The sequence below is a fragment of the Xyrauchen texanus genome, chromosome 9 (assembly GCF_025860055.1).
Source record: "Xyrauchen texanus isolate HMW12.3.18 chromosome 9, RBS_HiC_50CHRs, whole genome shotgun sequence".
Lineage (NCBI taxonomy): Eukaryota > Metazoa > Chordata > Actinopteri > Cypriniformes > Catostomidae > Xyrauchen > Xyrauchen texanus.
Genome location: NC_068284.1, coordinates 39,717,765 through 39,740,903, shown reverse-complemented (window position 1 = coordinate 39,740,903; position 23,139 = coordinate 39,717,765). Strand labels below are relative to the sequence as shown.

General features: G+C 38.3%; 1 protein-coding gene across 2 annotated transcripts; it reads left to right on the top strand.

Annotated features, from left to right (window-relative positions):
• Positions 1–429: 429 nt before the first annotated feature.
• Positions 430–21,834, top strand: LOC127649274 (DNA ligase 1-like). 2 transcript variants are annotated; one of them, XM_052134311.1, is made up of 27 exons: positions 430–554; positions 1,128–1,190; positions 2,656–2,827; positions 5,736–5,898; positions 6,361–6,489; positions 6,589–6,885; positions 8,707–8,812; positions 8,941–9,036; positions 9,183–9,239; positions 9,418–9,476; positions 9,985–10,098; positions 10,204–10,370; positions 11,462–11,538; positions 11,800–11,891; positions 12,109–12,208; positions 12,950–13,035; positions 13,130–13,245; positions 13,383–13,478; positions 15,341–15,451; positions 15,717–15,788; positions 15,971–16,115; positions 16,748–16,830; positions 18,783–18,935; positions 19,115–19,168; positions 19,260–19,403; positions 19,666–19,758; positions 21,554–21,834. In XM_052134311.1, the coding sequence occupies exons 1-27, from the start codon at positions 538–540 to the stop codon at positions 21,626–21,628; spliced, it is 2,937 nt and encodes a 978-aa protein (XP_051990271.1). In that variant the 5' UTR covers positions 430–537; the 3' UTR covers positions 21,629–21,834. The 2 variants fall into 2 exon arrangements, with proteins under 2 accessions (XP_051990271.1, XP_051990269.1); XM_052134309.1 differs by having other exon boundaries at positions 5,733–5,898.
• The last annotated feature ends 1,305 nt before the right edge of the window (positions 21,835–23,139 follow it).

Below are 23,139 nucleotides of genomic sequence, written 5' to 3'. Positions count from 1 at the left end.
TGTTAAATATCTCAAATCATTCATCAGAGACAGTTTCTTGCCATTTTCTTATTAAGGATAGATTGACTATTTCAATCTAATCTGTCAGAATATTTAACTCTTTGTCAGCCTACAAACAGTTACTTGTGCTGTGGGAACTTGTTGGTGAACATAATTATCTGAAGAACATTGAAGTCACACAGCAGTAAAGGAGTGATTTTATTGTAAGACTCATTTTTCACTCTTCATTTTTCATTCTTCTTCAAAAGGAATTTAAACAATGATAGGTCTTATCATAACAAATAGCGGACAGAAACTAAACATTTAATCATTTACTTTGCCTTAGGTAGTTCATCCTGTACATCCACTCCAACAGGCGGCGCTAAATGGCTTGTTTTGTCAGTCCTACTCAGTTGCTTCCGTTTCCGCAGGTGTGACGTCAGTTTGGCGCCGAATCATACGGAGCAAAGCGCGCGGAAGAAAATATTGTTGCTTCAGAAAAACAAAAGTAAAATAACATTTTAATAATATTGTTCAGGACTTACTCAGGAGCCCATCATGCAGCGAAGTATAGCGTGAGTGTGCACTGCTTTCCTCTTCTCTCCATCCTTGTTGATGAATAGAACATTTTAAATAAATTGTTTGTACTGAAGTGGTTGATCTGCTGCTCATTTGGGAATCAAAGCATTGTATTTTAAGCGTTCTTTGGCTTGGTAAGTTTGCTGGAGTGTAGACAGAGTTATGCTTTCATTTTAGTACAATTAACCTATTTTGTCCAGGATACGAAGGAAAGAATGCAACGAAATGTAGTCTTTATTGAAACAATGACATGTTTTACTCAAATTAACAGTCTATTTTTTTTTATTTTTTATTTGAAACTTTATTTATTGAAAGCACTGGTAGAATTTATTTTGCATTGGTAATTTGAGTGGACTTATTTCTAGGGCTGCAAATTAATCCCAAAAATAATCGATTCTTCGATTCCGAGGCGTTGGGAGTCAAAAGTTGACGCCAAAGCTTATTCAAGCATCGACTGTTGGAATCGATGCCGAAATCCTGGACTTGCAGTCGATTTAAAAAAAAAATCTGAAATCGAACAGCCCAACAAATGTTCCTTTTTAACCTGAACTATTGTTTCCCGCCCACAGGTCCTTCTTTCAGCCAATGAAAGGCAAGGAGAAGAGTGATGGACAGGTCAAAGTAAAGTCTGAGTAAGTGATCTTTAGTTATGTCCTCCTGATTAAACGTGTGGAATAAGGTTAGTCATTTTCTTCGATGGAACCCCAGCAATTTGATAATTTTAGACTTTCCATTCTGTATGCCTTCTTTTTTACACATACACCATATAAAACATCATACACACTCACCGGCCACTTTATTAGGTAGACCTGTACATCTACATATTCATGCAATTATCTAATCAGCCAATCGTGTGGCAGCAGTGTGATTTATAATATCATGCAGATATGGGTCAGGAGCTTCAGTTAATGTTCACATCAATCATCAGAATGGGGAAAAAACGTGATCTCAGTGATTTGGACCGTGGCTTGATTGTTGGTGCCAGATGGGCTGGTTTGACTATTTCTGTAACTGCTGATCTCCTGGGATATTCAACAGTCTCTAAAGTGCATAGAGAATGGTGCGAAAAACAAAAAACAGCCATTGAGCAGCAGTTCTGTGGACGGAAACACCTTGTTGATGAGAGAGGTCAATGGAGAATGGTTCAAACTGACAGAAAGGCTACGGAAACTCTGATAAACCCCTCTGTACCATTGTAGTGAGCAGAATAGCATCTCAAGAGTGCACAAGATGCCGAACCTTGAGGCGGATGGGCTACAACAGCAGAAGACCACGTTGGGTTCCACTTCTGTCAGTTAAGAACATAAAACTGAGGCTGCAGTGGGCCTACCGTTTGTGTACCTCTTCAGAAATCCAGATTTGTCAGAACAGGTGATGAGTTTCCAATCGTCTACTGTCCTGTTTTGGTGAGCCTTTGCCCACTGCGTCCTCAGTTTCCTGTTCTAAGCTGATAGTAGTGGTACCCAGAAGGGTCTTCTGCTGCTGAAGCCCATCCACCTCAGTGTTTGACGTGGTGCATGTTCAGAAATGCTGTTGTAACGTGTGGTTATTTGGGTTACTGTCACCTTCCTGTCAGCTTGGACCAGTCTGGCCGTTCTCCTCTGACCTCTATCATTAACAAGCTGTTTTTGCCCACAGAACTGCCTCTCGCTGGATGTTTTTTGTTTTTCGCACCATTCCCTTTACACTCGAGACTGCTGTGTGTGAAAATCCCAAGAGATCAGCAATTAGAAATACTCAAACCAGCCCATCTGGCACCAACAATCATGCCGTGGTTGAGATCAATTTCAAGTGTCATAGCAAAGGATCTGAATACTTATGTCAATGTGATATTTCAGATTTTCCCATTTAAAACATTTGCAAAGTTATCAAAAATCTGGTTTTTGCTTTGACATTATGGGGTATGGAGTGTAGATTGATGTGAAAAAAAAATATTTAAAGCATTTTAGCATAAAGCTGCAACATAACAAAATGTGAAAAAAATTACGGGGTCTAAATACATAATGCACTGTGTGTATGTATATATATATATATATATATATATATATATATATATAGCAAAATTAATTAAAAGTTGATGTTTTTTGTCCTCATCAGACCTGTTAAAAGTCCCCTTAAAATTCAGAATGGCGTTCAGGAATGTGATTCTCCAGTAAAGAAGGTTAATAAACGCATCCGACCAATCATAGACAGTGATGATGAAGACCAGCCTGTGGTAAAAGAGCAGGTGCCTAAACAGAGTGAAGTTCAAACAGTACAACCAGAGAAGGTAAGGATACTGTTATTTTCTTCATGATGAAACCTGGCTATAAACCATGAAAATGTTCCCATGCATCCTGGAAAACCTGGAATTTTGCAATTTAGTTTTCCAGTCTTGGAAAATTAGATAAATACCTAAATGCCCTGGAAAATAATTGTATGTCCTGGAAAAGATGTTAGTTTAATAAACTGTTTGTGGACTACATCGACTGAATAATTCAAAACAACTAATGTCAGAATTTTTCTGAAAGTCCTAATGTTATTATTAAACTGCATAAGGCTGAGATTTAAGTAAATAAATATAATCTGCATGTAGGGTTGGCAATTTTGATGTTCGTAAAATACTGTACACTATCTGTAGTGTTCTTGACTGTACACTATCTGACGTTTTCAGATGGCGGCCACTTTCTATGCCATCCACAGTTTTTTTTAAGTTTTAGCACAACGTGTGGACCAGCGCATTAAAATTCCAGCACACATAAAGGTTAAATTAACTACCTAGTACAATTATGCCGCAACGCCATCAGACCAGATTAAATACAGGGAAAATGTCATCTTTACATATGGGATGATCCTGTATTTATTGGGATGGGTGGTCACCCTATCTGCAGGTGCTGCGAGCTTCAAAATGAATGTGAAGCTGACCTCATATACACTGAAATCATAAGCATCTAGCTAGGCCTGTGTGTGTAGTAGATGACAGAGAGCAGAGCGCTTTGAACATACAGTACAAACTATATATTTATTATATCTCAGCTTTTTGTCTTTTAATAATCACACCAGGCCATTCAGCAAACTGCTTATATGGAGGTTAGAAACTGTCAATAACACACAGAAATGACAAAATAAATGCTCGATTGAACTGAACGTGTGATGTGCAGCACATTTGACATAGTCAGGTCCATAAATATTGGGACATCGACACAATTCTAATCTTTTTGGCTCTATACACCACTACAATGGATTTGAAATGAAACGAAGTGCAAGATGTGCTTTAACTGTAGACTTTCAGCTTTAATTTGAGGGTATTTACATCCAAATCAGGTGAACGGTGTAGGAATTACAACAGTTTGTATATGTTCCTCCCACTTTTTAAGGGACCAAAAGTAATAGGACAATTGGCTGCTCAGCTGTTCCATGGCCAGGTGTGTGTTATTCCCTCATTATCCCATTTACAAGGAGCAGATAAAAGGTCCAGAGTTCATTTCAAGTGTGCTATTTGCATTTGGAATCTGTTGCTGTCAACTCTCAATATGAGATCCAAAGAGCTGTCACTATCAGTGAAGCAAGCCATCATTAGGCTGAAAAATCAAAACAAACCCATCAGAGAGATAGCAAAAACATTAGGTGTGGCCAAATCAACTGTTTGGAACATTCTTAAAAAGAAAGAACGCACAGGTGCGCTCAGCAACACCAAAAGACCCGGAAGACCACGGAAAACAACCGTGGTGGATGACAGAAGAATTCTTTCCCTGGTGAAGAAAACACCCTTCACAACAGTTGGCCAGATCAAGAACACTCTCCAGGAGGTAGGTGTATGTGTGTCAAAGTCAACAATCAAGAGAAGATTTCACCAGCGTGAATACAGAGGGTTCACCACAAGATGTAAACCATTGGTGAGCCTCAAAAACAGGAAGGCCAGATTAGAGTTTGCCAAACAACATCTAAAAAAGCCTTCACAGTTCTGGAACAACATCCTATGGACAGATGAGACAAAGATCAACTTGTACCAGAGTGATGGGAAGAGAAGAGTATGGAGAAGGAAAGGAACTGCTCATGATCCAAAGCATACCCACCTCATCAGTGAAGCATGGTGGTGGTAGTGTCATGGCGTGGGCATGTCTGGCTGCCAATGGAACTGGTTCTCTTGTATTTATTGATGATGTGACTGCTGACAAAAGCAGCAGGATGAATTCTGAAGTGTTTCGGGCAATATAATCTGCTCATATTCAGCCAAATGCTTCAGAACTCATTGGACGGCGCTTCACAGTACAGATGGACAATGACCCGCAGCATACTGTGAAAGCAACCAAAGAGTTTTTTTAAGGGAAAGTAGTGGAATGTTATGCAATGGCCAAGTCAATCACCTGACCTGAATCCGATTGAGCATGCATTTCACTTGCTGAAGATAAAACTGAAGGGAAAATGCCCCAAGAACAAGCAGGAACTGAAGACAGTTGTAGTAGAGGCCTGGCAGAGCATCACCAGGGATGAAACCCAGCGTCTGGTGATGTCTATGCGTTCGAGACTTCAGGCTGTAATTGACTGCAAAGGATTTGCAACCAAGTATTAAAAAGTGAAAGTTTGATTTATGATTGTTAATCTGTCCCATTACTTTTGGTCCCTTATAAAGTGGGAGGCACATATACAAACTGTTGTAATTCCTACACCGTTCACCTGATTTGGATGTAAATACCCTCAAATTAAAGCTGAAAGTCTGCAGTTAAAGCACATCTTGCACTTCGTTTCATTTCAAATCCATTGTGGTGGTGTATAGAGCCAAAAAGATTAGAATTGTGTCGATGTCCCAATATTTATGGACCTGACTGTAAACAATTCTGTTGGTTCGGATTGTGCTGTGAGGATTTGAAAAAAAGCACTTCACTTGATATAAATAATGGAATGTTATGTTGAAAAATGTATGAAAATAATTATATTTATATAACACCATTTTGAAAATAAAATGTAATTAAACTGTTGAAAATGGAATTCAGAAAAAACAGCCATCCAATAACCACAATACACATAATGACCTCTTGTGTGTTTTTGCTTAAATATTAAACCTGTTGGGCATATAAAATGTCCTGGATAATTGTGCCTTGGAAAGAATGTGAACTCGGTCTCTGCATTGTTTTTTACAATTCTCTCTCTCTCTCTATGCATTTGTCCCAATCAAACACACTTGTGTTCTTAAGAAGGCTGCGCCCACTCCTATATCTCAAAACAAAATTAAAACCCCAACGACACCCGTCACTTCTGGCATGCCGGATACCATGGTCACCCCTGCTTCCTCAAACACTCCAGGGACTCCTGCAACCCCGACGTCAACATCGCCGTCAGGAATTCCGAAACGTAACACGGGTCAGCAGTAGTCTCTTCTCATGACAATTCTTTAGCTACTAACCCTTTTTGTTCATTTTCTTTCATTTATCTGTGGTTTATAAATGTATTTTATAATCAGGTTATTTTTCTTTTGTATTCTAATATTTTCTCAGATTAAGAGAATGTGACTAATCCAGCTTCTAGTTTACAAGATGGTAATTTATGGTCACCATTAGATGGTCCAAACTGGTCTTGAATGGATAGTTTCAGTTAGTGCTGGTAGGTTCAAGGTTGACCATCTTTGTGAAGCTTTTTGGATCTGGTTAGCCACTTTGGACCAGCTAAATACCAGCTGCAACATTTCAAAAACTAGCTTGACAATCATAAGCTAATATGATAAGCAGTTTTTCCAGCAGACTTGTCTTTATATATATATATATATATTTATTTATTTATTTATTTTTCTTTGTGAGAATTGTCAGTATTTTTCCCATTCTCTAGCACGGAAGCAGTTCCCTAAGAGGAAGCTGGAAAGCAGGAGTGATGGAGAGGGAACAAAAGAGGAGGAGAAGGAGGTAAATGTGCAGGAGAAAAAGAGAGCTCGAGTGGAGGACTCCCCTGACCAGACAGGTGAGATGAGCAGTTCTCAGTACACATTTGAATCCTCTCACACTGATTGATCTTTGATCTTGTATGTACCCTCAAATTTACTATCTCTTTTCAATATAGAGAATGAGAAGATGGAGGTGGAAGAGAAGTGTGAAGATGGAAAGACTGCAGTGGAAAAACAGAAAGAGGACAAAGTGAAAACTAGTGTAGTTGTGGATATAAACAATGAGAAGGAAGAAGACAGTGGTAACAACAATGATGGTCCAGAGAAAAAGATAAATGGAGAGAGTGAGATGAAAGAGAAAATAGAGGGCAAGAAAGAAAAGGAAGACAGCAGTCCTGAAAGAAAGGTGAAAAAAGACAGAGACTCAGACAAGGAGGGATCAGCCAAGAAAAAACCCATCAGCAGTTTCTTTGGTAATTATTTTTTCATTAATTTTCTCTCTTTTCCTCTGTCTTTTATTTAAAGGAATAATTTGACCCCAAATCTCTTCTGTGGAAAACATAAGGCACATTTTTTTAGGAGTATCCTCGCTGCTCTTGTCCATTTTGGAAGTGCTCAAAAACAAAAGTGTTTTGTTGGAACTACTTTCATTACACTGAAATATAGTGCATGAGTCATATTACATTTACATTTAGTCTTTTAGTCGACACTTTTATCCAAAGCGACTTACAAATGAGGAGAATGGCAAGCAATTTGTCTTACAAAAGTAAACTATATCTGCACTATTGCACTGCCAAGTTCTCAGTGTGGCTGGAGAATTATAGAAGCTATTAGGGCTGCACAATTTGTACAAAAACTCATTGTTATTATGATTTGCAATATGATAAACAAAAAAACTAGTAGCTAAGTGAAATTTTATTGTAGACCAGGGGTATTCAATTACATTTCCAAGAGGTCCCGGCCACATTATAGTGACCATGAGGAGATTACCCCACGTGACTCTACCCTCCCTAGCAACCGGACCAAATTGGTTGCTTAGGAGACCTGAGTTACTCCTAAGTACTCCTAAGAGTTAAACAGCTTTTTTTTTTTAAATACTGTTTGCCGAAAAGTTCATAAGATGATTCTCACACTTTAAAGATGCATTTTTGTGTGGCCTGGGTAGCTCACTGATACTTGACTAATACCTGACGCTGACTAATACCCCTGGAGTCATGAGTTTGAATCCAGGGTGTGCTGAGTGACTAGCCAGGTCTCCTAAGCAGCCAAATTGGCCCGGTTGCTAGGGAGGGTAGAGTCACATGGGTAACCTTCTTTTGGTCACAATAATGTGTGCTTCTCGATCTCGTTGGGGTGTGTGGTGAGTTGTGTGTGGATGCCACGGAGAATAGAGTGAAGCCTCCACACGCGCTATGTCTCCGCGGTAACGCGCTCAACAAGCCATACAAGTGATTAGATGGATTGACAGTCTCAGACACGGAGGCAACTGAGATTCTTCCTCCGCCACCCGGATTGAGTCACTACACTACACTACACCATCACGAGGACTTGGAGCGCATTGGGAATTGGCCATTCCAAATTGGGAGGAAAAGTTTAAATGTTCAAATTCTTCACAGTTCAATAATGATCTCTTGATCTTCAGCAATGTAAATAACGCTGAATTTCTCACAAGAATGAAATTGCGCCAACTCTCTCCAAGCTTCATGGATTGGCTGTTCTTGGCAAACATCACTCATTCATGTGCACACGCTTCAGGGTTAACCAAGAACTCGGACTCAAACTTTGAGCTTTGTACAACAGGCCTCAGTCCAGTTAAACCAGAGTTCTAATCCGTCGAGTTTCTGTGTGTAGCGTAATTCACAGTATATTATTTGTATATGAAAAAAGTTATATTTAAGTGAATCAGGAGCACTTAAAATATACACTCGGCGCACGTTAGCAAACAGTAGCGAACTTTGAGCACATCTGCCACTCTAAGCAGAAGATTGAATTGTGGAGCAGAGAACTGCTATTAAAACACTCTAACAATGCAGGCAGGGCAGTGCACATAAACTTTGAACCGAGACCATTAAATTGCAGCCCTTTGTAGTTTAATAATCGCACAAGGTCATATCAAGATTTTGGGCCTCAGGCTGCATTCAGTTTAATTATCTGGAAAATAGCAATCAGAATTTTCTTTTCAAAAATCACCTTAGTTCTAATGAAGAAAGTAAGTAAAGTCATACTGGTTTTAATCAACTTGAGATTAGGTCATTTATGGGACTGAACCATTCTTTTTCCTTAATCTCTTGTAGCCCCTAGAAAGGCAGCAGTAAAACTGGAAAAAGAGGAGAGAAATGAAGGAGAGAAAAAGAAGGATGGAGAGACTGCTGGCATCACTGAACAGAAAGACAAGAAAAGGTTAAAGATTTCAAATGTTTCATTTCAAATGAGGTTAAACTGACTTAGAATATTTTAAATAAAGAGATCATTTTGGTAGGGGTGTGTTTTTTCGTGTGTGACATCGTGCATTTTTTCCCTCTGTACAGCGAAAAGGGGGTGGAGTCTGCAGTCCAGAGCCAGTACGAACCCTCGAGAGCGAATTACCATCCCATTGACAATGCCTGCTGGCAGAAGGGCGAGAAGTAAACCCTGGTTTTTATTTGCTCTTCAATACTGTAGTTAGAAGAACAAGAACATACAATGGACATTATTAATCCAGTAAAACAGTAAAAGTTCATATTGACGCTTTCATTTTACAAGTTACTTGTTTGATATTTTTGTTTTTTAGAGTGCCTTATTTGGCTGTCGCTCGCACATTTGAGAAGATCGAAGAAGATTCAGGCAGGTATGAAGCCCAACATTATTCTATATTTGTCTTGTGTTTTTGCTGTAGTCTACTAATCCAAAATCAGTTTTAGAGATTTTATTAAAAATGGATGTTAAAAACTGAAGTCAAAAATGCTTATATTTTTGTGTGGCTAGCAAATACATTTTAGTCTTGGTCCTTTTCTTTTTTTATCCAGACTGAAAAACATCGAAACGCTCTCCAACTTTCTGCGCTCTGTTATTCTGCTCTCTCCAGGTAAGTGTGTGTGTTCTGCTTTAATACCACTGATGATTTGGTACACAGAGGCATAAATACCACCACCTAAAGAAAACATCTCTTGTGACCTGTGCTGCTCCTCAACCTTTTCCTCAGTACAAAAGTTATCATCTGAATTTATTTAGAGTGCCTAAATCTTTTTTTCTCCAGAACTCCATGTTGCTACACATGTGAAATTTTCCTCAACCATATAATAAAACACCAAAAAATATTACACAATTTTATTCTGTCATCACATGAAGAAATGTATACCTTTTTTTTTTTATTTTTATTTTTTTATAATGTAATGTACAGTTTCATGGCTGGTTAGAAATTTGTATTTTTTCACCCACGATTGACCGGTGTGGCAAAATTGATTTAAGACCCTTTTTTATGTGCTGAAGTTGACGTGTGTTTTCTGTTTGTCATTCATGTTCTCCCCCTTCTCTGAAGCATTAATGTTTTCCAGCTGAGTATTTACTCTGTTGTCCGTCTGTTGTTTGTTTAGATGATCTGTTGTGCTGTGTATACCTGTGCCTGAACCAGCTTGGCCCTGCGTATCAGGGTCTAGAGCTGGGCATCGGGGAGACCATCCTGATGAAAGCTGTTGCTCAAGCAACAGGTGTGTGGAACTTATGTACACAAATATTATTGTGATCCTTGTTGTGATTTTAACATTCTTGCAATGTCTCTGTCTCACTCCTGGACTTTGTACATCTGTTGCCAGGGCGACAGCTAGACAAAATCAAGGCAGAGGCTCAGGAGAAAGGCGACCTTGGATTGGTCGCTGAAAGTTCACGCAGCAACCAGAGAATGATGTTTACACCGGCCAATCTGACAGCAGGGGGCGTGTTCACCAAACTGAAGGAGATTGCCAACATGAGTGGAAACTCTGTGAGTACATAAAAATAAAAAATGCCTTAAAGGAATAGATAACACAAAAATTACAATTATTTTAGAATGTACTCACCCTCGTGCCTTCTCAAACTCATGACTTTCTTCTGCAGAACACAAACAAAGATAATTTTATGGAGATATGATGTGAATATATTTGTACAGTGCAAGTCAATGAGGTCCAAAATATTCAAGCTCCATAAAGGCAGTATAAAGGTAATCCATACGACTGGTTTAATCCATGTCTTTAAGCTATACTATCAGTTTTGAGTGAGAAACGGACAAAAATATAACCCCTTCACTATAAGTCTTGACATTGCGGTCACCTAGGCGCAATCATGATTTAAAGCTTGATTACACTTCCTTGCGCTTGACGGGTGCGCATGTGTCAAGCGGGAGGAAGTGTAATCAAGCTTCAAATTATGGTTGCCCAGGGACACTGCAGATGTCAAGATTTATAGAGAAAAAGCAGTTACGTTCCTTTGTCTGTTTTTCACCCAAAATTGATCGTATCACTTCAGATGACATGGATTAAACCACTTGAGTTGTATGGATTTCCTTTATGCTTATTTTATGTCCTTTTTGGAGCTTGAAAGTGTAGGACCCCATTGACTTGCATTGCATGGATATATTCACATCATATCCCCATCAAAATGTCTTTGTGTTCCGCAGAAGTAAGATACTCATACGAGTTTGAGATGGCACAAGGGTGAGTAAATTATAAGAGATCATTATAATTTTTGTGTGACGTATTCCTTTAATAGATTACACATAAATGGGTAGTTGATTCATAACATGCCAGTTATTTAATCACCATCGAGATATTTTGATGGTGATTGTTTAAGGAAAAGTGTATATTTTAGATACTGTAACTGGTCATAATTTCTATCAAACCATATTTAAATTACCATTTTGCCTTCATTAGTTAAGTGCATATTTTATAATTTAAGAAATTGAAAAATGCTGTTTAAGATGCAGTATAGAATGTCACACCGCAGGACATGTCAACAACCCATTTATATCCTATGACAGTAATCTATTTATCTTATAATTTCGATAAAAAATAATCTGTCTCTCTCTTTCTCTGCCAGGCAATGAATAAGAAGATTGACATAATTAAAGGCCTATTTGTAGCATGTCGTTTTTCCGAGGCCCGATACATTGTTCGGTATGCCTTTTTAATTTTGACCTTTGAAAATTTGCATTAAATTTTCTGTTCATACCCTGTGCAGAAACACTGTGTGAAATCTGAAAAATGTTGAATGAATAATGTAATTTATGAGAGACTGATGCTTTTTATTCAATCTGAATAATTTGCATCTCTGTGCTGCCCTTGCTTAGGATACTGTTATATTGTGACTGATTTACATGAATATTAATGTGGGGAATAAAATGTGTTGATTTGATTTGCTGGTTATTTGACTGACAGGTCACTGGCAGGGAAGCTGAGGATCGGATTAGCAGAGCAGAGCGTTCTATCTGCTCTCAATCAAGCTGTGTGTCTGACACCCCCAGGCCAAGGTTTAAAACAATTACATTTAATGATCATTAATGCTAATGAAACAGGCATCAACTTATAACATTGATAGAACCTTTAGGCATTTGGCAATTACAATTAGATTACACTGCCTTAATGAATAAAAAATTAATACCATTTTGAAATATGAATGTCAATTTAGAGTTTGTTAGTTTAGCGCTGCTGTAATGTTACAAATTGGTTTTTCTTATGTTTGATCAGAGTTTCCACCAGCTGTCCTGGATGCTGGGAAAGGAATGAGTGCAGAAAACCGGAAAGTTTGGCTGGAGGAGAAAGGACTGATCCTCAAACAAACATACTGGTGAATATAAACATATACAATATACTCCTGAATATGAGAGTAGTAAAGATAGTTCACCCAAAAATGAAATTTCAGGCATCATTTACTTCCCTTAATGTTGTTCCAAACCCATATGACTTTCTTCTCTAGAGCACAAAATGAGCTGTTTGGCAGAATGACAGCTTCAGTCACCATTCACTTTCATTGCATCTTTTTCCATACAATGAAAGTGAATGGTGACTTAGGCTAACAGTCTGCCTAACATTTATGCATTAAAATATTGGTTTAAAATATGTTAAATAGGATTACCATGTATTGTATTGTTACATATAAAACAATATGAACAGTTCTTCCTTTTTCATTTAGTGAAAATCATCAGTTAAAACTTCAGAGCAAGACTAATATATACTGGAGAGAAAAACTGAATAGAGGCTGACAGTATTCAGTATATGAGATTTAATTTGTTTTGCTCTGCTCTATTAGCTAGTAAAAAGTCTAGTTGATAAAAACACACACAACAACACAATCTCATTCTCAAACACCATCAGGTGCTGTGAGAGATAATGTATTCTTCTTATACTACAAACAGTATTTCAATTGTAACTACAGGTGTCCCCTACATAAGTGTTTGTTGAAAGAGAATTTGCATAATTTGTTCCATACACCTACAGGAAATATGTTTTTACTAAACTGGTTGTGTATTACAAAAATTACTTCAGTACACAAATAATGTCCCTATCCGTTTCATTAATATTTTTCCAGTGAGATGCCAAATTATGATGCCATCATTCCTGTCATGCTAAAAGAGGGCATAGATGAGCTGCCCAAACATTGCAAGCTCACCCCAGGTAATGATTACTCACAAGCTCACTCTGTTCTTCCACAGCCAATAGGCTGAAAGTTTCCATTTATAATCAAACTAAATTATGTTTTGTTTTGCAGGTGTGCCCCTGAGGCCAATGTTGGCTCACCCCACCAAAGGGGTCGGCGAGGTAATGAAACGATTTGATGAGGCGTCTTTCACCTGCGAGTACAAATATGATGGAGAGAGAGCCCAGGTGTGTTATTTTAATCTCATTCCACTTGGTGGAGACATAGTCATACATTTTGGAAACTGTAGTTTCTGTTTCCATAGTGATATCTTTGCTCAAACACTGAGTTGCTGATTTTTCGTGTTTGTTTGTTTGTTTGACAGATCCATATTCTTGAGAATGGAGAAGTGCGCGTTTTTAGCCGAAACCAAGAGGACAACACAAGCAAGTACCCTGATATCATCTCGCGGATCCCACAGGTGACATGTTAGGACATACTCAAACTTTATAAGTAGGGCAGCAGTGGATTTAAGACCCCTGTTACACCTGGTATTGAGATGCCTCTCTGGAAACGCGTTTTAAAATTGGCTGTAAACAGGGTCTGCGATTGAATCAAAAAGCAGATTCCATTTGATGTCAGAGCTCAGTTTGTTTTGGTTGGTGTGAAAGCAATTTTCCAAACTCGAATCGCAGTCCATCCTAAATTTCTACTGATGGTGTATAATTTATCTTTGCATGCTCCCTGTCGCACTTATTTTAGTATAATACAGATATCATTTGCTTGTCTCCGAATAAATTATCCTCAGTGAGCAGATTGCATTTTTCGCATCTCTTGCAGTGCATAAGTGACACAAACACAAGTGTCATTCAGTGCATGTAAAGCTTTAATGGTTTATCCAAAGTGACCAAAACATGAATAAATCAGTCAAGCTTGCATCTTGTGCCATTACCTAGATAAAGTGGTAAACGGCTGCTGCTACTAGTACTCAACAATGATGACACAAATGTACCACATTTGGGACCCAAATATACAAGGGGAAAAGAGATCAGTGAGGGGAGGTGGAGTGGAATTGAACTTGGATGTGTGAGAACCGCCTTAAGGCCTGTTCACCGCAAACCAATTTTTTCATTACGAATGTTTGTTCTGAACAAGATTTTTTACGGTAACAATGGATTCTGGTGCCACTATTCATACAGAGTCCGAAAAATCATCCACCGACAATCCTAAGTTTTTTTTTTGTTTGTTTGTTTTTTTTTTTTTTTTTTACAATAATGTTCAGATCTCTACCTTTTAATATATTTTAACTTGTTTCTCAGCATGAAAATAGTGATTGAAGCTGGCATGGCATCAGAACATTTAATATACAGCTTTTGGTCTTTTCAGATTTCAATGTAGCTACACAGAGGCAAAATCACTACAGCCAATTAGAACACATTTAATTTACAGGTTCATGGAGCAGGTTTTCAGTCCAATGAGATTTTATGGTGGGCGGAGCTACCTAGCATGACGTGACAAAAGATAGAAACCAAGCAATCGATAATGTCTTGTTGCACATTGCTTATCGCACTCATTGGGAGAAAGACTTTATTTATTTAACATGCAAGAGATGTATTGCTTGACGTTTAAATGCAACACACCTGATTAGTACACCGTGTTAGACTCCTATCTTTCTCTATCACTCACTTTCACTTTCTCAGAGACTCTCTCTCTCTCTTCATTTTTCCATTTGAGAGTCTTTGGTGCATCTGTCTCTTTCTCTATCTTTCTCAAAAGCCATATTTGTCCTCTGTCACCCGGTTCTGTTCACCTCACAAGAAAAGAAATAATGGATTCCAGCCCTAAAGCAATGAAAGAATTTGATGAATGATACAAGTCCACACAGATAAATCAATGAAAGCTCTCACACATTTCTGTTGTTTTGCTTGTCAGTCTGTCCATATCCTCAATATCTTGCTCTTCCTACCCTTTTCTCAGCCGTCTGATATACAATGCAAATTCATGTGTTATTAAATGAGAATCAAAGCCATGACGTCATGTGGGGAATGAGATTAAAGACCTGTTTACAAAAATATAATTTCATCTGCTCTGCTGCAGCTGCCACACACGCTGTATAAACTCTATTCCAGGAATAGCAATGGAAGTGTAAATGTCACACAGCCTTAGGGTCTGGTGTGATTATGCTAAGTGAAGGGGTAGTTTTTAAAGCTACAGTGACTTTATAAACAAGTGATTGCTATGAAGGGTTTCTCTGGGGGCAGGGCTTTGTTCAGCATCGATGATGCAGCTTGTTCAGTTGCTGATGTTAGATTGAATAAATGTCATCAATTCTATCTCTCTCAGGTGAAGAAAGCCAGTGTACGGTCCTGTGTTCTGGATTCAGAGGCAGTGGCCTGGGACAGAGAAAAGAAACAGATTCAACCATTTCAAGTGCTCACCACACGAAAGAGGAAGGTGAGAAGAATGAGTGGAGCAAGAGAACAAACAAACAGCAAAAATGGAAGATAGAAGGTTGAAATTTTGTAAATAGGTTATAAAGAGTGTTTGAGAGGGGTATTCTGTAGCTCAACTAGTACTATCAGTGAATCCCAAGGTAAGGAGTTTGAATCCCAGGAAACGCGTGTACTTATAAAGAAAAATAAGTAAAGCTTGAATGCATAAGCACCTGGTAAATATAAGTAAAGAGGTGTAACTGACAAGAGGAATGTATGTGTTTCAGGATGTGGATGCCTCTGAGATCAAGGTTCAGGTGTGTGTGTACGCCTTTGACCTGCTCTACTTGAATGGGGAGGTAAGACAATTATATTGATGATGACAGCTGTTAGCCAATCACATTTGAGAGATTTTGCATGCCTCATAAATATACTTTTTGTATGCCTCATAAATATACTTTTTGTATGCTGTATTTTGTGTAGGTATCTTATAAAATTTGTCTGCCTAATTTTTGTCTTGAATTATCTGTCTCTTTCGTAGTCTCTGGTGCGAGAACCTCTTTGCAAACGCAGGGCTCTGTTACAAGAGAGTTTTGAGGAGAGAGAAGGAGAGTTTGTCTTTGCTCGATCTCTAGACTCTGATAACACAGAAACCATCGCTGAGTTCCTGGAGCAGTCTGTACGAGGTGTGTGTGTGTGTGTGTGTGTGAAATGTTTAGAGAACTGAATTCCTTAGGCCAAGTCCACACTAATACGTTTTCCTATGAAAACGCATTAATTTAGCTACATTTTGGCCTTTCGTCTACACCAGGGGTAGGCAACCTATGGCTGGCGCACAGGGGTAATCACTGGCACACCAGCAATGGCGAGAGAGTTGACTATTTTTTTTATATAAATTCCACACCTGCATTCCAATCTACATCTTGTTGTAATCCTTATGATTACGCAGCGCGTTTTCATCAGCTGAATGGGAGGCTAAACACTATTAAAGTGATATTCGCACATCGCGAGCTGGCAGCCCTTCACTTTCAGTTCATTGTGCTAGTAAATGCGCCCGCTTTGCTTCAGTCAGGCTGCGCGGATGATAGCCTACATTCTATGTGGGCATCGGGCACAGCCGTTGACCGGGAAAATAAAAAATGGCACTCCATGTCAAAAAGGCTCCCAATCCCTGGTCTACACTGAGATGGCCTTTTTGTCCAGCGAAAACTGAGCTTTTAAAATAATAATAATTAAAGTAATAATAATTACTAAAAAGCTTATATTATTAATTATTTATGTTTAAGGAGTTTTAAACGTGCAATATTGTCTTTGACAGATTCTTGTGAGGGCTTAATGGTGAAAACTCTGGAAAAACACGCAACATACGAGATTGCCAAACGCTCCCACAACTGGCTCAAGGTATGGCACACCCAAACCTGGACTGGACTTTTTGTTGTTGTTTTCTTTTCTTTTTTATTATTATTAGGGATGCACCAATATGAACATTTTGGGCCTACACAATTCCGATTTTAACAAAGAATTGTATGCCTTGTATCAATTGTGTCTCTGTTTTACTTGGGAATGCTTAAAACAATTAACAAAGTGCAAAAGATTTTTAACTGTTCTAACAATAAATAATTTGCATTGTACACTGGGTCTATTGAACACATGACAGGCCAACATTTTAAAGAGAGCCACTGTGAAAATACAAATAAGTTCTAAAAAAATGGCCAAATAACATGATGATTGATATGAATTTGTTTTATTTTGCACTTCGTGTAGCCTATTGGTAAGTGCCGCTTTACAACTGTCATGTCCGTTCATACTGTGTTTTCTGCATTAACATGAGAATGAGAGCATGTTCTTAGGAGTGCCAACCCTTCTAGATATTGTAACTATTATTATTTCTGGATTGTACATTTAAATTGAGTGTTACTAGTTAACGTTTTTTCATATCTGCCTTTTCATGCTTATAACCGATATGCAGATGGCTTTAATTTGGTCAATAATTGGCCGAGAAAAATTGGCAGATGATATACATCGGTGCATCCATAATAATAATAATTATTATTATTATTATATTTTGTCTATAACTGTATTAAGCAATAGAAAGTGTTTTTGTAGGTATAGGTAGAATTTTAGCGATCTATTTTATAAAATCAGACTGCAGGAACTAAAGTTGCTCCTGCCTCAGAAAGAAACACTTGTCCTGACCTGGTGAAAATAATGGACAATTATTCAATTTCAGCAGTCAAGTCAACTTTTATTTATAGAGCACATTTAAAAACAACAGAAAATGACCCAAAGTGCTTCACAAATCAATCAGTCAAATAAATATACAATGAATTATATACATACAAAAAAATAAAAAATGGATAGATACAATTGAAAACTGCAAGTATTTACCTAATTGAACATTAAAATGTCCTATTCAAATGCTAAAGAATATAAATGTTTTCGAAGAAGCTGACCTCACATTTTAAGGGAGACTATTCCAGAATTTAGGACTTACCACAGAGAAGGCACGATCACCCTTAGATCTGTAGTGACAATGAGGAACCCTCAAAAGAAGTTGATGAGAAGACCTGAGTGCTCTGGTTGGGGAGTAAGGGACGAGAAGATCACTGATGTATTTGGGCACGAGACCAGATAGTGCCTTGTAAACAAAGCAGAATTTTCTAATCGACCCTGAATTTAAAGGGAAGCCAGTGTAGAGACACTAATACAGGGGTAATGTGATGCCTCTTCTTGACCCTGTCAAAAGTCTAGCTACTGCATTTTGAACCAGCTGTAGGTGGAATAATGCAGTTTGAGGGAGGCCAATGTACAATGAGTTACAGTAGTCTAACCTTGATGAAATTAGTGAGTGGATAAAAATTTCCAGGAAATGTTTGACTTTAGCAGGAAAGTGCCAGTCATTAAAGTGTCATTTCCACTCCATTAAGCTCTGTGTCCACATCCTCTGGCTCTAACATCTCCATAGCTCACAGGAAGTCATGACAGGTAGCTTGGCCTGATGTTTAAGCAAAAAAAATAGCTTAACTCAAAATTATTGAAAATATTTTTATGATCTTACTTGCTTAGAATTGAATAAAAAAAATATATTTTACAGAATGTAATATCCCAGCTAACATAAGATATACAAAAATGAAGTAAATTTAGTTTATTTGTGAACCAAGTGAATTTATCCTGTTTTAAGGATATGAATATCTATTTTACTCTGAATAACAAGCCAAAGAGACAGAAAAGAATATGAGGTTTAGCAGTGTATTATGGTAATTGTTTTCATATTTATTCTACTGTCAAGACTGTCATTCCCTAGTCAGTTATATTGTGTCTAATGGTCTGTTTTTGTATATGTGTCTGTGCAGCTGAAGAAGGACTATCTGGAGGGTGTCGGTGACACCATGGATCTGTGTGTGATTGGTGCTTATCTGGGAAAGGGAAAGAGAGCAGGCAGCTATGGAGGATTTTTACTGGCCTGTTACGATGAGGAGAACGAAGAGTTCCAGTCTGTCTGCAAGGTGTGTGTGTGTGTGGGTGGGTGGGTGTCTATAAAAAAAAAACAGGGAATGTATACACATGCCTTACACTTTTCAAAATAATTAAACTGCCGGTTTAAAGTGTATGTATGTGAGAGTGTGTGTGTGTGCGCGTGCATCACGAGGAAAGAATCAACCGTTTTGTTTGTTTTTTGGGTCAGATTGGAACAGGCTTCAAAGATGAAGACCTGGAGCAACATTACAACTTCTTGAAGGTACATCAGTGTTTGTGCAATTTGTGTTTTGTGTCCGTGCATTTGGAAGATATGGGTGTGTATTTATCTCTTTTAATGTAATCCACCTCAGGAGCACATTTTACCTAAACCACGCCCATATTACCGTGTGGACCAATCAGCGGAGCCAGACGTCTGGCTGGATGCGGTACAAGTGTGGGAGGTGAAATGTGCTGACCTTTCATTGTCACCGGTCTACAAGGCAGCGATGGGATTGGTCAGTACCCCACACACATTTCCAACATGATGCTGAATCAGTGATTTTTGTTGACTGTTGATTTCACTGTTTAGAGCCAAACTTGTTATGTTATTGGAAAACTAGCTTGTTACTACCCTATCTTAAAAACTGCTGAGCTACTGTAACGTTACTGAAAATGTTTAAGTTGGTAGCACTGCAATCTTTAGTTAATCTATTCTTGGTTCATTGTGCAATTATTGAGTGTGGGTGCTAATGGTGCAATTCTCTCCCTGGCCATCAGGTGGATCCAGAGAAAGGGATTTCACTCCGTTTTCCACGATTCCTTAGGATCAGAGATGACAAAAAATCAGAAGATGCCACCACAGGGTCACAGGTAACATGCAAAACACAGAAAGACAAACAGCAAGTCACACAAGTGGAAAAATGTTGCAGAGGAAATGACTCCGAAGCAAAGCAAAGGACAGGCTCATAAGAAATAACTCGCCAGTGTAGGAGTCGACAGTAATTACACCACACAGGACAAATCTTATTTTGAATAAATACATAATAAATGGACAATACAGGAAGTGACACCATTTGTGTCTTAGAATTTGTGTGTCATGTAGTTTCATGGCATGTGTGGTAGGAAAAGTGACATTTTTATGTAGTTTTACTCTTGAAAGTCAAACCTAATGACATTGGTGTAGTTCAGAGAGTCGTGACATTGTAATTTAGTGGAGCAAGTGGAGTGTATCCGTTAAAGGAAATCCATCTCTTTACGTGCCACACTGTCTTTGTACAATCCTTTAGCCCCCTCATTTTCACAGTTCATTTATTACGGTTTTCTTTTATTTCTGTCACCAAATGGTTGAAAGAGCACACACATTCACAGAGACGATGGCAACATACTGCAAAGTTTTGGGAGTGAAAACTGCACTTTTAAAATAGAATTGAATCCTCTAACTTATCCTTGCTTGTATTTACAGAATACAGAAGTCGTTCCTGAAATTGTGGTGATAAACACAATAACCATAGAAATGTTTAGTCTTCTCCTGGCTGTCGACAAGAAATACAGATGCCAACATTTTAACTTCAGAAATAAAACGGAAACTTAGTATATGTAAAAAATCAACTGTTTTGTTAATGCTCTTGAAGCTGCTGTTTTAAATATAATGCTCTGTCGTCAAGTACAAGTGGCCTATTACTTTTATAAAACAGATGAAATGCAATGTTTAATAAGCAGTACTATTTATTATTAATATTAATAAGTCAGGTAATATAGATAATTCTCCTAACTGCTGGATTTTTGCGGTTGAAAAGAACTTCCCACTTTAATACAGAATGTGCTTTGCTGGCTTTAAATATGGCTCATCCAATCAGAATTTAGTCGTAATTATCAGATTTATAATACCTGAATTTTTTCAGGAGGTAATTTGTTTGTAGAATTGTAGTTGTCACTCCAGTAAATTAATGAACTCTGTGTATACAGAACAAGAATAAAGGAATATTCCAGGTTCAATACAAGTTGAGCTCAATCAATAGCATTTGTGTTATCATGTTGATTATCCATCCATCTTCAACCGCTTATCTGAAGTCGGTCGCGGGGCAGCAGCTCCAGCAGGGGGCCCCAAACTTCCCTATCCCGAGCCACATTAACCAGCTCTGACTGGGGGACCCCGAGGCTCTCCGCCTAGTCCTGGGTCTTCCTCGAGGCCTCCTCCCCAGCTGGACGTGCCTGAAACACCTCCCTAAGGAGGCGGCCAGGTGGCATCCTTACCAGATGTCCAAACCACCTCAACTGACTCCTTTCGACGCAAAGGAGCAGCGGCTCTACTCCAAGCTCCTCACGGATGACCGAGCTCCTCACCCTATCTCTAAGGGAGAAGCCCGCCACCCTTCTGAGGAAGCCATTTCAGCCGCTTGATGTTGATTATTATGAGTCAAAATACATTTTTGCGTTAATCATTTTGCCACAAATGCTTTCAATTGAGCTTAACTTGTGTTCAACCCAGAATATTTATTTAAGCACTTAAAAGAGGAGTGACAATAATATTTAGCTGCAGTGTGTACTTTGCAATTATGAACTATTTATTTAACTTATTTGTCCGGCTTCACTTTCAATTGAATGTAAAGTTCAAAACTGATTTGGCACCTGGTTCAATCTCTTTCTTTCTTTCTCTCTCACTCAGATTGCTGATCTCTACAAGAAACAGCAGCAGATTCAAAATCAGGGTGACAAAGCAGATCTGGAGGACTACTATTAATTCCTGCACGCTGATTGGCTCCTGTTGTCTGCTTGTCTAATTCTCATAGGTGTGGGAGTTCCTATGAATTTCTTTTTCTTCAATATTTTGTTGCATATTAACATGCTGAATTTTTATGCTGTGATATTCTAAGACATGATGAAAAATTGAAATTAAAATGTAAATAACAATGACATGATGGAGCTGAAATAAACACTTGTTTTTCCACAAACTGTCTGGACGGTGTGCAAGTGTTGCCGCTTGAGTCTTAAATGTGTGTCCAGGCAGAGATGATAACGTGTGAGTGCATATTCATATAGGAAAATGTGTTTAGGGTGGTTGGTTCGCGATGAATTGGCGAATGGTCTATTGTCAGTGACTGAAAATGGAGAATTAATGTATCCAGCTCTTTCTCTTTTGTCCTCTCCATCACTTCCTTTAAAGAACTGTTTTTTTCTCTCTCTCTCTCTGAAATGAGTCTGGTGGATTTTGATACTGCGTTTCTGTCAGAGTTAAAACTAAAGAGAAATTTATAGTGTTGGTGTGACAGTCTTGTAATAATGAGTGTTCGTAACAGCGGGAGGCTTCACCCATCTGTCTTTGAGAAAGGAATTAAACTGAATTAATACAAATTTAATTAATGTGAAATGAATACAGGATTAGTAATGCAACAGTTAGTGTTCATTAAAAGAGCCCATGAGCTGAATGTGCAGTTAAATTACCTTTTCTGCGATTCATTAAGAAGGGCCCCTGTTATAACCACACAAATTTGTTTTAGATCAAATCTGAGAATTGAATTTATCTGGTCCTCCTGATACACGTAGGCTGTCTTCATAATTAAGTACTAGAAGTATTTCTGCAGGATGCAAATTGTATGTGTATACCTGTATGGCAACACAAGCAGACTCTGAACATCTCAATTTGGGTGGGGGGTGTCACACTTTGTGACTGTTGTTGCTGATCTTTCCCTCCTAGTCAGTGAACTTGTCACACTTATCGGTTAAAAATGGAGGGAAGGCATCACTTAAAGACTTCATGTGACTTTTCTCGATGCTTCACTGTCACACCCCATTTTCGCAGCTAATCAACCATAAGCTTTTGAATACGCAGGTATTTTTCAATATTACCCCAAGAGGCTGCAGCATCCGTTTTATTCGTTTTTTTATTGAGAACGCATAGCAAAATGAAAAAGCATACTTTTCTTTCAAATGTTTGTCACATTGTGCAAAGAGCTGGGCAATAAAATTGTGTCATTTTGTAGAAAGTGAACTATTCAAATTATTGTCATGCTGTGTAAAGATCTGGGCAGCAGAATTTTTTTCTTTTGTCATACAAACATTCTTGTTGACGCCAAAGAGCAAGCTTCATCTTCAAACCCTGCCATCCTCCTTGGAACAGATGCTCTTTTATACATGAACTGCACTCATTGGTCACTGCCTCATTGAAAGAGCTCCTTGTGACATTTTTAAAAAGTGCATTAAACATTACATTAATGAAATAAACTGGCGCCAAAGTTTATAATTCAAAACACT

What these genes read in the sequence shown, in the direction of transcription:
- LOC127649274 (XM_052134309.1), top strand. An exon ending in AATTCCGAAACGTAACACGG is followed by an intron (nt 5,899 to 6,360) that starts GTCAGCAGTAGT and finishes CCCATTCTCTAG; the next exon opens with CACGGAAGCAGTTCCCTAAG. An exon ending in TGCTGGCAGAAGGGCGAGAA is followed by an intron (nt 9,037 to 9,182) that starts GTAAACCCTGGT and finishes TTTGTTTTTTAG; the next exon opens with AGTGCCTTATTTGGCTGTCG.